The sequence below is a fragment of the Heloderma suspectum genome, chromosome 6, assembly GCF_057233095.1.
Source record: "Heloderma suspectum isolate Gila_16-S chromosome 6, 16-S_ref, whole genome shotgun sequence".
NCBI lineage: Eukaryota > Metazoa > Chordata > Lepidosauria > Squamata > Helodermatidae > Heloderma > Heloderma suspectum.
The window spans coordinates 69,825,391-69,838,341 of NC_139463.1; the positions used below are offsets into that span (position 1 = coordinate 69,825,391).

Genomic DNA, 12,951 nt, shown 5'->3' on the forward strand with positions numbered 1-12,951 from the left:
AGCTTTTAGCATAGAATCGCCATGCCTCATCATTCACTCACATTTTACTGGAGGCAGGGATAGGATATCTTTCATTTGAAATCCTCCCTCGTTTCCACAGGGCTTCTTCTGACTGCAAAAAGTCCGCAGTTATTTTAACAGGATGGGAGAGTAGCAAAGTCTCCACAGATACAAATATCCTTTGCACTACTGTTCCTTTATTTTAAAGGGGGTGATTTGGGTGTGGACAGTGACATGCTGGGAAGGAGAACCTCTCAAAGCTCAACACACATTCAGTACAAGCTTTGCAATGGGCTCCATTTTATAACCCAGTTAATTTAAAAAAAAAAAATCAGTGTTTTAATTAGCACTAAAATGCTTTTTGACTGTGTATATATATAATTAAAATATTACCAGTGAAAGAGTGTTATTGCACTATAACATTATCATACTGATTTTAATAAATTCTTTCCAGTCACTGCCATTTTTAGCAACGTGGCTTTCCTAATTAAACATGTCCAATCTATGCTTCCAATCTACAACAAACCATAAACATTTGGGGTTGAATCCAGACTAACTTAGCCATGCTTTATTCGCATTGAAAGCAGCGGGACATAAGTTAGTCATGATACACAGAATCCAAACCCCTCCTAGCCCCCAGACACACACCCAATGGGGGGGGGGCGGTGAGGAAATTTACATCAGCCCTGGAGCTGCCATACACAATTTATCTCGCATTGCTTCCAATGGGAGGGAAATCACACCCGGGGGGGGGGGGGGCTCAAAAAGGGGAAGAAGAAGAACGTTGCTCCTCTGTTCCTTCTGTCTTGCCAGTGTGAGTCCAGCAGGGCTTTTGATAAGATGATTCGTCTGTCTTTGGATCTTCCTGTGTTCACCACCAGTAGCATTGCTCTGCCCAGCCTGCTTGCAGCTCGCATTTCATGACTTTGGGGGCCACGATATTTATAATATTTTTCTCTATGCATACGTGTGTGTATTTAATTATATGAATCTCTCTCTCTCTCTCTCTCTCTCTCACACACACACACACACAGAGGGAAACACCTCACACATCTGGTGAAAGCTTATGCCACAAAAAATCTGTTGGTCTTTAAAAACAGCACAAATCCTTTTTTAGGCCGTGTTTCCACAACAACAGAAGGAGAAGCTAATGGAGGAGTACCGGATTTTTTTTAAAGGAATCGGCTTTGCTGTGAGCAGGGCTCCACCCGCAGATCCCCTGGACCAGTAAGAATTGCTTCACAGAACATACTTCCTGGTGGGGGTGAGGGTTGGAGTGAACATCAGCTGACCGGCAGGGGCTGCTCCACCAATAAGAGAGGCTTCCCCCCTCTCTTCCCCCTCTTTCCCCTTTCCCCTGAAAGTCCAGATGCAGTTGCATTTCAGGAGCAAGCCGCATTGAGCACAATGGGAGTTACTTCTGAGTAGACACACATATGCTTATGCTGGGTAAGAGCGGAAGGGGAGAACACAAAGACGGAAACCAGCCTCCATTTTAACCCACAGGACCTCACTGACCACAATGGGAGTTACTTCTGAGGAGACACTAACGGGTTTGTTGTGGGAAAGAGATGGAAACCAGCCCCCACTTTAATGCACAGGATCTCTATAAGGAAGCTGCGAAGTAGTTACTTCCTAAGGCAATTATTCAGAGCCTCAAAAATGTGCCATGTGGATCTCTGTAAGTTCTGATGTGGGCATTCAAAGGCAAGTGTCATTGACCACAATGGGAGTTACTTCTGAGGAGACACTAATGGGTTTGTTGTGGGATAGAGACAGAAACCAGCCCCCACTTTAATGCACAGGATCTCTATAAGGAAGCTACAAAGTTACTTCCTAAGGCAATGATTTGGAGCCTCGAGATTGCACTTAATCACACTTAAGGAATTGGGCTTAAAATGTGCCATGTCAGTTGAGGGGGATCTCTGTAATTTCTGTGGGCATTCAGAGGGCAAGCCTAATTCAGCATAGTGGGAAGAAACACCCCTTGACTGGGGTCATGATGAAAGGTACGCCCTGGGCAGAGCTAGCATGCCCGAGCTAAATGCAGGGGTTGGGGCGTACATAGGGATGGCGGAGAAATCCACTGCGGACCCCAGTGAGGCCAGATTCAAAGGAATCTGGCCTCCAGAGACTGCAGCGGAATGGCACCACTCACCTCCGCCTCCCTCCAGAATCCTCCGGAGCCAGATCCTCCCCGCGGTGACTCCATGGAGCTGCCGGCTGGCTCTGTATTGCCAGCAATATGGCCACCATTGCTGTGCCATATCACTAGGTTAAGGGCTGACTCCACCCGCAAATGGCGTCCACTACACTATTTGCGGCTGTAAAGCTTTTAGATTAACCTAAATGCAGCCGTAAATGGCTGCATTTAGCTTAAACTAAGGGACGATAGGCTAGCCTATCGTGGGAAGAACCACAGATGCAAATGGCATAGTGGATGCCATTTGCAGCCGGAGTCAGCCTTTAACCTAAGGATACGGCATGGCCATGGCGTCCAGCCATATTGCTGACGATATGGAGCCGGCGGCCAGCTCCGCAGAATTGCTGTGGAGCAGAGCTGGCCAAAGAGGATTCCGGAGGGAGGGACGGATCACCTCCCCCCACAGGCGGATTCCCCCCCAGAGCAGCAGGTAGGGAATCTGCCCATCCCTAGGCGTACAACAACTATACCAGGGAGAACCCGACTCAAGGAGAAGAATCAGACTTTAAGCAGTCTCAGGAAATCTGGTTTCTCCCTGATAAGCTCCAGGGTGGCTGCTGGATGGGCACAACGTTACGTATCCCTAACCACCTCAACACGCAGCCAGCTCGGAGTAAATCGCTGGTGGAGACACCCCTGCCCCCCATTTTACTTTAACATACAAAAGGGCAAGAAAGACTGCACATTTTTCCACTGTGGGCCTAAGAGCAGATCTGGAGGTGCGAGTTTAGATCAGGAAAATAGTGTGGGGAAAAGGTTACACACCAGCATGACTACCCTGTTCCCATTCAGATCCCACAATGGTTGCTTTTAGGTAAAAATGAAAAGATCCCATTGTGGCGCCCCTACAACATGTCTGTTTTGTCTCTAACACAGCCAACCTTCTGTCCTAGTCAAGATATTGTCTCTTGGGTTTTGGATCCTTCCGTTATTGAATCTAGCCTCTCTCTTATCCTGATTGGAGTTCTGTGCAGCTCGAAAGCCTGCACACTCCTACACAAACTGAATTTTTTGGCCACACAAAAGTTATTGCCACCTCCATGGTGAAATCCTCTGTTCTCTCTAACAAACATGGCAACAGCCGCCTCCACTCCAAGCAACAAACAAAAGGGAGTACAGCCTGACACTAAAATTAGAAGGTGTCTAAGAGAGGCAGTGAGAAAGCAGCCAAAACTTTCTGATCTCTAAGAATTGTAGGCACATATACCCTGCTAAAAGGAAGGTGCCAAAAGAGATACAGGAGGGCGAGAGAACAAGCGTGGGAACTCCTCCTTTCTTGAATGGAGCATTTGGGGTTTGTGCTGGGATTTTTTAAAAAAGAAGTTTGGAATAGCTCTCAGCACAGTTTCTTTCCTGAACCCTCCCCATAGCTTCTTGGGGGTCTTTAAACTAGCCCCCGTGCAACTCCCACTCTGCCCCTCCAGTTCCTACAAGTGGGTCACACGGGAGGAAAACGCACACCCTGCGCTGTGCAATTCTCTATCCAGATACGAAAAACTAGGCGCAAACTTGCCTGCAAGGAAGCAACTCCCAATCAGGTGCTGTCTTGCCATCTTGCAAGGGGAAAGATTTGATTGACAGAGGCAGGCCGGTATGAACGGCGGTGGCGGTGGCGTGTGTGTGTGTCGGGGGCGGGGGCGGGGGGGTATTTGCATGTCTGCTGCATGGGCAGAGGCTAAGATAATGTACAGCAAATGAGTCCGAAGACTCAGGCCCTGTGGCTGCCAGAAGAGAGCACTGTCGGTCTGCTAAAAGAACCACTGATTAACAGTGAAAGAACGGATCAAAGCCTTCGGTATAGTTGCAGGACAAAAGACTTCACCTTAAGACACTGCTTCCCTCTAATTATCGTGGATAACGTGAGGCGGTGAGGCAGAGCGAGTGATAGATAAAGATGAGACGCTACATATTAGATGGTGATGATGACAGTGATGGGGAGAAAATTGGGAGGGATAGCCGTGCCACTCTACGGCTGCAGCAGAAACAACACAGAGCGGGACCTTAAACTGGTGGCCGCTGGCACAAACGGTATCGAGGCACCCCTCACTGCAAACCTTCCAGGAACGATGTTCGGGGACCAGGACCTGAAGGAGAGTAGGGGAGACCCCCAGCCACAACAAAAGCCATTGTGTGCAAATTTTTAGGGCTGCGCAGCCCCCCTCCCAACCTGCTTTCAAGGTTGGTTTGGACCTTCCGAATTGCCCCTGACCTGCCTTGGCTCCATCCGCAGCCAGGCCAACCCACTTCAGCTTCCGGATCCGAAGCAAGATCCGGACAGCCGAATCAGTGGGAGCACCCACAGGCATCAGTCTCTTGGAGGGAGTTGCCATTGCGACCCTTCTTCTTCCGTAAATTAAATCTTATGGAAATGGCGGCCATAAGGCCATCATGTACACAACAGTACAGGCATAAATGGCCATTTATGCCTGTAATATTGCGTACATGATGGCTTTGTGGCCTCCATTTGCATAAGATTTAATTTCTGGAAGAAGAAGAAGAGTTGTCATTTTAAAAGAAAATGGCAACTCCTGCGAAGAGGGCAACAGCTGCGGGCACTTCCCCTAGGTCCAGGTAAGGAGCAGGAGTTCACGTGGCTGAGCGTGCGGATGTCTGGATCAGGCCAATGCGCCCCAAAGCGCTTTGGATCGATCCGACCCGCTTCGGAGTGCTTCGGCCTGATCCTAATTTGCCTGAAGCACTCCAAAGCGCTCCGCTTCAGTTTGAGATTTGGATCTGGAACCAAAGGGGTGGACAGCCCTACAAATTTTAGTAGCCCAGCATGAGGCATGAGGACAGGTGGGTACTGTGGAAACAGGGAGGCAGCCTAGGCTAGGGCTCCCTTCAGGAACAAATTGCCCATACTGAGGGAAAACTGCGCACCTCAGAGGTTTTTTAGCAGGCAATGACCCCAGATTGGTCCTCCGGTGTCACCTGACATCCCAAGAAAAGGAGGATTATGGGATGGGATATGAATATCTCAGCTGGAATATATTTATTTTAATTTTTTTAATTTATCACATTTCTATACCACCCAATAGCCAAAGCTCTCTGGGCGGTTCACAATTAAAACCATAAACTACAGTATAAACTACAGTATAAAAATTTAAGGTATAAAACTACAATATAAAATGAAATAACAACCAGAATAAAACCTAGCAGCAATGCAGAGATTTTAGAATACAATAAGAGATTTAAAACAACAGAGCTAAAAGACTAAAATGCCTGGGAGAATAAAAAGGTCTTCACCTGGCACTGGAAAGACCACAAGGCAGGTGCCAGGCAGGCCTCCCTGGGAAGCTCATTCCACAACTGGGGTGCCACAGCAGAAAAGGCCCTCTTCTTAGTAGTCACCACCTTACTTCCTTTGGTGGGGGCTCCTGCAAAAGGACCAGAGGATAATCCTAGGGTCTGGGCAGGTACATATTGGAGGAATTGCTTGCCGTCCCCCCCCCCCCCCGGCTAACAACCGCAGTGGCACAAGGAGCAGGGAGTTGGTCGGTACATAATCTGCAGGCCTTCCGGTTTGTGCCTCACACTGCTTGACACCCAGGCAGGGAAGCTTCAAGGAAGTGATGGCTTCTGGTGCAAGGTGTGGATTGCCCTTTGAAAAATAAGGTTCTCAAACCACTTAGAGGCTGCTCAACCGTTTATGTGGCCGCTGGGTTCCACTGGCATTTACCACAGTAAACACACACAGTGTGAAAGGGAAGCACATCTCTGTAAACATGCACTGGGCATAGGCCAGGAAGAGATGGCAAGTTGTGTTCCACAGCTAGGGTGGCCACTTAACGCACAGCCCCAAAAGAGGAAATGCATCAGCAAAGAAAAGAGGGGGAAAGGGGGCACCTATTTGCATAGAAGCTGCATGTGTTAACGTATATTTATAGATGCAGGTTTGGAAATAATAACTATAGTTTGAATAGAAATACAGTACACCTCACCATAGCGGGGAAGACTCTGACCAGGCAACCTGTGTGCCTGTCCACTCCATCTGCTCTCCAGGGGCTTAACTGTACATGGGCAACTTCAAGGCCCCTGCTGTTCCTTCCTAGGGTTCTTTATCTTTAAATCGGATTTGGACCAGGCAGCCCTTCAAACAGAGCAGGTGTGGGGAACCTCTTCCAGCCTGAGGTGAATACCATTGCATAGAAGCTCTTGGGGGCCGCATTCTAGTAGAAGGCAGGGCCAAAGCCAAAAGGGGCATGTCAAAATGCCAAAAAGACCAACATATTTTAGGTTAACGCTTTTAGTGCCAGTAACTAAGCCTTAGGAGAGGTATTTCGATCTTTCCGAATGGGAAAAAAGCCTGTGCAGAAGCCAGGAAACCACAGAACTATCAGCAGTCAAGGGGAAGGCGGTGGGGAACCTGGAGGGCTGGAGTGTGACCCCAGGTGGCCCATAAGTGCAGAAAAGGGCAACTAAAATGATCAAGGGGCTGGAGCATCTCGCCTCTGAGAGAAAGTTAAGGAGGGTAAGGGTAGACATGATAGAGGTGTATCAAATTATGCATGGTGTGGAGAATGTGGATAGGGAGATTTTTTCTCCCTCTCATAATACTAGAACCCAGGTCATCCCATGAAGCTGATTGGTGGGAGATTCAGGACAGAGAAAAGGAAGTCCTTCTTCACATAGCACATAGTTAAACTATGGAACTCACTACTGCAGGATGCAGTGATGGCCACCCATTTGGATGGCTTTAAAAGGAGGTTGGACAAATTCCTGGAGGAAAATGCTATACATGGCTACTAGTCTTGATGGCTATGTGCTACCTCCAGTACCAGAGGCAGTGAGCCTATGTGCACCAGTTGCTGGGGAACATGGGTGGGAGGGTGTGGTTGCGCTCATGTCCTGCTTGTGGGTTCCTGGTCGACAGCTGGTTGGCCACTGTGTGAACAGAATGCTGGACCAGACGGACTCTTGGTCTGATCCAGCAGGGCTCTCCTTATGTTCTGATGTTCTTATATTTGGTCTCTGAGGTTCAATACCCCTGAAGTAGAGGGTGTTTTCAAATAGACGACTGTCCTCTGTTAGCTCTTCAAATAGAAGACTGTAAAAGAGGACTGTCCTCTGAAAAAGAGACACATGGGCACCGTATATCCCAGCACACCAACCTGAGTATCTAGAGAGGTTCTTCTCCCCTGCTCTTTTTCTGCATTTATCATGTCAACCTGACAGCCACATAAAGTATGGCCAGATTCGGAGTCAGTCTGATTTAAAGATAACCTTATGGAGGGAGAGCAGAGGCCTTGTGGCTGTCGGTGTACCATTACACCCTTGAAGAGCAGGCTGAGTAGACAGGCAGACAGGTCACCTCCTCAGAGTCTTTCCCACTATGGTGTGATGTACTGTATTTCTATTTTAATTATAGTCATTATTTCCAAATAATGTTCATCTTGGAAGCAGAAAGGGAGAGAGGGGGAGAGGGAGAGAGAAAAAGGGAGAGCAAGTGTGTGTGTGTGTGTGTGTGTGTGTGTGTGTGTCCCAGTCTGGGTTCCCATGTCTCAGGGGCATGTCAGGTCATCTCTGGATTCATAACCAGGCCCTGTGTACACAGAGATGTCATTAAAGAGAATCAGAGAACACTTGGGACTAAAGTATATTTCCTAGCAAGCACATGCCCTGGAAAAAGGATACTGTCGTTTGAAGTGCCTGATAGCATTCTGTTGGGTATGACAATGGCATACAACAGTTAAGAGAGGGTTACTGGCAAATCCAGCTGAACAAAAATGCACGTTGAAAATCAGAGACGTTGTAAGCATCACGAAGAGCAGAGGGAGGAGTTGGAAAGATCTGGTTCAAATCTGAGTCATCCCCAACAATCAAGGGCATCTGAGAAGGATACCTGCAAGAGCCACATCCCACATTACTTCTCCTGGCAGCGTAAGGCTCGGCACACCTGAGCGGTGGAGGCCACTGCGGGTTACTCTTTCCCCTGCTTGCAAAATGGTTACAGCCTGCCCTAGTTATGAAAGCACCCTGCCTGGTTTCTAAAAGGATACGCTTGAGGCCTGGCATCTTTCTAGAGGTCACTTCTCTGAGCTGGAAACAAAGCTGTGTGTCGGAGCAGCCTAGCTCCTCAAGGGTAGTGGTGCTGGGGGAAAATCTGTGCATGCTCAGAAGCACACTTTCCCTATTATTTCGCATGTTCCTGAGTTAGGGTGGCCATGTGTCCTACTTTAAATACGTCTTCTGTTTGAAGGGCTGTCAGAGGTCAGGACAGTTGTCTATTTGGAGTGTCCTCTATTTGAAGGGCTGTCCAGTCGAACTCCAATTTAAAAATAAATGACCCTAAGAAAAGAGAGCTCGAGGGGGCCTTGAAGTCGCCCATCAACAGGTAGCACAAGGTCATAGTCTTCCCAACAATGGTAATAAGCTGCATTGTATTTCTGTTTAAATCATAGTCATTTCCCATTTTACATGTAAACATAAACATTAGCATGTGCAGATTTTACCCAAATCGGTGCCCTCTTTTGCTCTCTTTTTTTGAATTTTTTCAAGGTGATGAATTTCCTCTTTTGGGACAATATGTAAGTAGCCACCTTCTCACTATGGCAGAGAAAAAGTTCTCTACATAGAGTCTGGCAGGTTCTGGCTCAAATTGAGCTACATCATGTGAGCAGGGGTTCTGCATCTGCTGCCCCCATCAGCATCTTCCCAAATCTGCTGCCTGCCGCAGCCACCCACCTACCTTTGAGCATGTGCAAAGTGCTTTTCCTTCAGGAAGTAACGATAACCCCCCTCCAACATCTGGAAGGGGGGGAGAGAGTTTTCAGGACAGCAGGACTGACGTCCAGGCACTCTTCAGCTCCCGTACCCTTTTTGTTTTAGAAAGGCAGCCCTAACTACAAGCTTTAAAGGGACAAAACTGGAAAGCGGAGTGGCAGCCCTGCTGATTTGGGTTTCTAGTACAGTACTAGAAAGCTGAAAAAGTCAAAGAAGCAAAAAAAAAAGGCTTTAGAGTGGGGGGATTCCATGGGTGGATGGGGCGGGAGGGGGTCTCACTTGAGCCAATTCAATTATACAGTGCATATAATTGATCTCACTCCACTCGCAGTGGGAACCACGGTTTCTAGCACACACGCCCAGTCCCCATTGCACCCTCCTTTACCACAAGCCATCTATATTTAGGTCAGCAAGTTTCCTCCCATCCCTTAAGGAGGGATGTTACCTTGTTCCAGTGCAGCCAGGATGCAGCCAGATGTCAATCTGCCTTGACAGGAGGAGAGCAACGCAGAGGGGAGTGCAGGTTTCCTCCTGCTGGCTGTGAGCTACAGCAAGCAAAAAAGAAAAAAAAAAACCTGAAACAAAGAAGGGGCAAATGCCAGTGTTCATGTCACTGTCCTCTGGGCACCAAAGGGCACTGCTTGTGGTCCAAAGATTGGACTTTGTCCAGTTCCAAAGGCATCTGTTCTGCTATGTATCTATGACTGGCAAGAGAAACAAGAATCAAATTCGCCATAAGGTTTAGCGGCCTCGTGTTACTACCATGCTGTAGCGAGATGTGCAAAAAACAGAGCAGGCACTCACCAGGATTCTTGGAGCCAGCCAGTGAGGTCCAGTGAATGACATAGATGTGGATGTGAGAAAGCTGAGTGGCAATTGTTTGGATCCAGACACCAGTGGGCACTGTGTAAAGGGGAGAATGCTTGGGCTGGGAGATAGTGGCGGGGGTGTAGCTGTGACCCCCCAGATGTTGCTAGACTAGAAAGGGAGGCAGAGAGCGAGAGCCTCTAATGTGCACAGTTTTAAAAAGTGGATTCAACAAATTCCTGAACAATAGGTCATCCATATTCGGGGGCAGTATGCGTCTGATAACTAGATACTGGCCGCAAACAACAGTGGGTGGATGTCATAGAATCATAGAATAGTAGGGTTGGAAGGGGCCCACAAGGCCATCGAGTCCAACCCCCTGCTCAGTGCAGGAATCCAAGTCAGAGCATCCCTGACAAATGGCTGTCCAGCCTCGTCTTGAACACCTCCAGTGTGGGAGAGCCCACCACCTCCCTAGGTCATTGGTTCCATTGTCGTATTGCTTTAAGAGTCAGGAAGTTTCTCTTCCTGTAACTTGAGCCCATTATTCCGTGTCCTGCACTCTGGGATGATCAAGAAGAGATCCTGGCCTTCTTCTCTGTGACAACCTTTCAAGTACTTGAAGAGTGCTATCATATCTTCCCTCAGTCTTCTCTTCTCAAGGCTAAACATACCCAGTTCTTTCAGTCTCTCATCATAGGGCTTTGTTTCCAGTCCTCTGATCATCTTTGTTGCCCTCCTCTGAACCCTCTCCAGTTTGTCTGTATCCTTCTTAAAGTGTGGTGCCCAGAACTGGACACAGTACTCCAGATGAGGCCTAACCAGTGCTGAGTAGAGGGGAACTAGTACTTCCCGGGATTTGGAAGCTATGCTCCTATTAATGCAGCCCAAAAGAGCATTTGCCTTTTTTGCAGCCACATCACATTGTTGGCTCATATTCAGCTTGTGATCGACAACAATTCCAAGATCTTTCTCGCTTGTAGTGTTGTTGAGCCACATATTCCCCATCTTGTAACTGTGCATTTGGTTTCTTTTTCCTAGGTGCAGAACTTAGCATTTATCCCTATTAAATGTCGTTATGTTTTTTTCTGCCCAGCGCTCCAGTCTATCCAGATCACTTTGAATTTTGTTTCTGCCTTCCAGGGTATTAGCTATCCCGCCCAATTTTGTGTCATCTGCAAATCTGATCAGCATTCCCTGCACCTCCTCCTCCAAGTCATTCATAAAAATGTTGAAGAGCACTGGGCCCAGGACTGAGCCCTGCGGTACCCCACTTGTTACCTCTCCCAAGTTTGAGAAGGTCCCATTGATAAGCACTCTTTGGGTCCGATTCTGTAGACAATTGTGGATCCACCGGATCGTTGTTTCATCTAACCCACTTTGAGCTAGTTTGCTCATCAGGATATCATGGGGCACTTTGTCGAAAGCTTTGCTGAAGTCGAGGTATATGATGTCTACAGCATTACCATGATGTCTCCATGATGCCCTACTTGCAACGCTCGGTACCATCCCCAGGTCGGGGGGGAGGGGCTCGGTCTAGGGGGGGCAGTTGCAAAAGACAACAGGGCTCCTGCGTCTTTAATAGTTGTGCAGAAGAGGGAATTTCAGCAGGTGGAGCTTCCCATGCAAGCTGCACCGGCTGAAATGGCAACCCTCCCTACGCAAAGTGCCCTCTGAGGGCTCCCGCTCCTCCATCAGTAGGACCTAACAGGCTTACCTGGTAGTGGTGTTGGTGGTAGGGTGGCCATATGTCCTTCTTTGCAGAGGACAGTCCTCTCTTCGAAAGTGTCCCCTATTTGAAGGCCTGCCCAGTCCAACACCTGTTTAAAGATATAGAACCAAAAAAGGGTGTGTGGGGGGGGGGGGAAGCAGCGCAGGAGACTTGAAGGTGCCCATACATAGTGAGTACCTGGACAGCAGGCCAAACAGGCAGGCACACAGGTCACTTGGTCACAGTCTTCCCTAGCATGGTCAGATGTAGTGTATTTCTATTTAAAGTACAGTAATTATTTCTAAATTTGCATCTATACATCTAACTTTGCAAACGTTACGCAGATCTGTGTCCTCTTTTTTGGCGATGCCTAAGTGGCTACCCTAGGTGGTGGCAGGCAGCAGTGGTAGCACTCTGAGCTGTTCCAGGCAGTTAGGTACAGCCGCCATTTTGATTTCTTGCAATTGCCCTTCTGTAGTGCCTCTCTGAGGCATTGTGGGAAAATTAAATGACAGCTAGGCCCAGCTGCCCTGTGAATCTCGGAGTGTCACGCCAGATCTATTTATTTTTTAAAGGGGCTCCCAGGGCAACCATCAGTGGTGGGCCCTGCCAGATTGCCAGAGCCCCAGCAACTGCCCAAGTATGCCAGATGCTGATGCTGATCCTGTTTGAGCTTCCCTGGACATCTGGCCAGCACTGTTGGAGACAGTTGCCAGCCTAGACAGGCCTTTGGTCTGATGATCCAGAAAAGCGATTTGTTTGTTCTTAGAAGGATTTGACTAACGGTATCTGAGAGCCACGGAAAAGCTCAGATTTGCATCCAGAACGGTCAACGTTTCATTGATGCAGCATTTAGAGATGGGAACTGGGTTCAGATTCTGAAGCCTCGTTTTGTGGCTGTGGGTAATCAAACATCTTCTCTCAGGAAAACCTATCTTGCATGGCCCCAATGAAGGTAAATAAATCAATACAAGTCAAGCAAAACATCGTGTGTGGGTGTCTTTGGCGCAGGCAGGGGGAAGCCTTCAAAGCTCTCCCTTCTCAGGCAAATGAAGCTGCCCAGAGTGTGTGAACAAGCAGGTGGCAGAAGTATTTCCTGGTTAGTTCATCTCAAAAAGATCCGAAAATAATGAACTATCTATTTAAGTTGGATTGTTAGCTATTAAAACAGCCACTAGATGGTGGTGTTTCATGTATCTCTATGGAACCTTGAAAATTAAAAATGTCCCCTCTCAGCAATCACATGGTCACCATCTGGGAGCCCGCTGTAAATGCGGAAAAGCTCCAGAATGGGAGGACTGACGGTTTTTTCTTTAGTGTAAAAGCAGCCCAAAAGATCAAGCAGGTGTCTTTATATCAGCAATAGGCCACCCAATGAGTATAGGCAATCTTTCGCAGCCTGTGTCTGGCCTGGGTCTGTTCCCTCGGAAGACCAAAGATATATGCCAGGATTTTAGTTTTTTTTATGGGGCCAGTTGCCATGATTTTAGTTTTTTTTATGTTGAGT

General features: G+C 47.9%; 1 protein-coding gene across 7 annotated transcripts in view; it reads right to left on the minus strand.

Moving 5' to 3' along the window:
• Positions 1-12,951, minus strand: part of SGCA (sarcoglycan alpha) — a 63,120-nt gene that overhangs the window by 24,148 nt on the left and 26,021 nt on the right. For 2 of the 7 annotated variants that reach the window (XM_084804777.1, XM_084804780.1), the window contains exons 2-3: positions 9,372-9,471; positions 5,450-5,580 (exon numbers count right to left, since the gene is read on the minus strand). The exons of 2 other annotated variants lie outside the window; for them this stretch is intronic. Coding sequence is in view for 1 of the 5 variants with exons in the window: in XM_084804776.1 (XP_084660902.1) it covers positions 3,717-3,756 (40 nt within the window). In the remaining 4 variants the exon portion in view is untranslated. Of the gene's footprint in view, positions 1-3,716; positions 3,825-5,449; positions 5,581-9,371; positions 9,472-12,951 lie in introns of those variants that run through there. 3 more of the 7 variants (XM_084804783.1, XM_084804778.1, XM_084804776.1) reach the window with 2 other exon arrangements.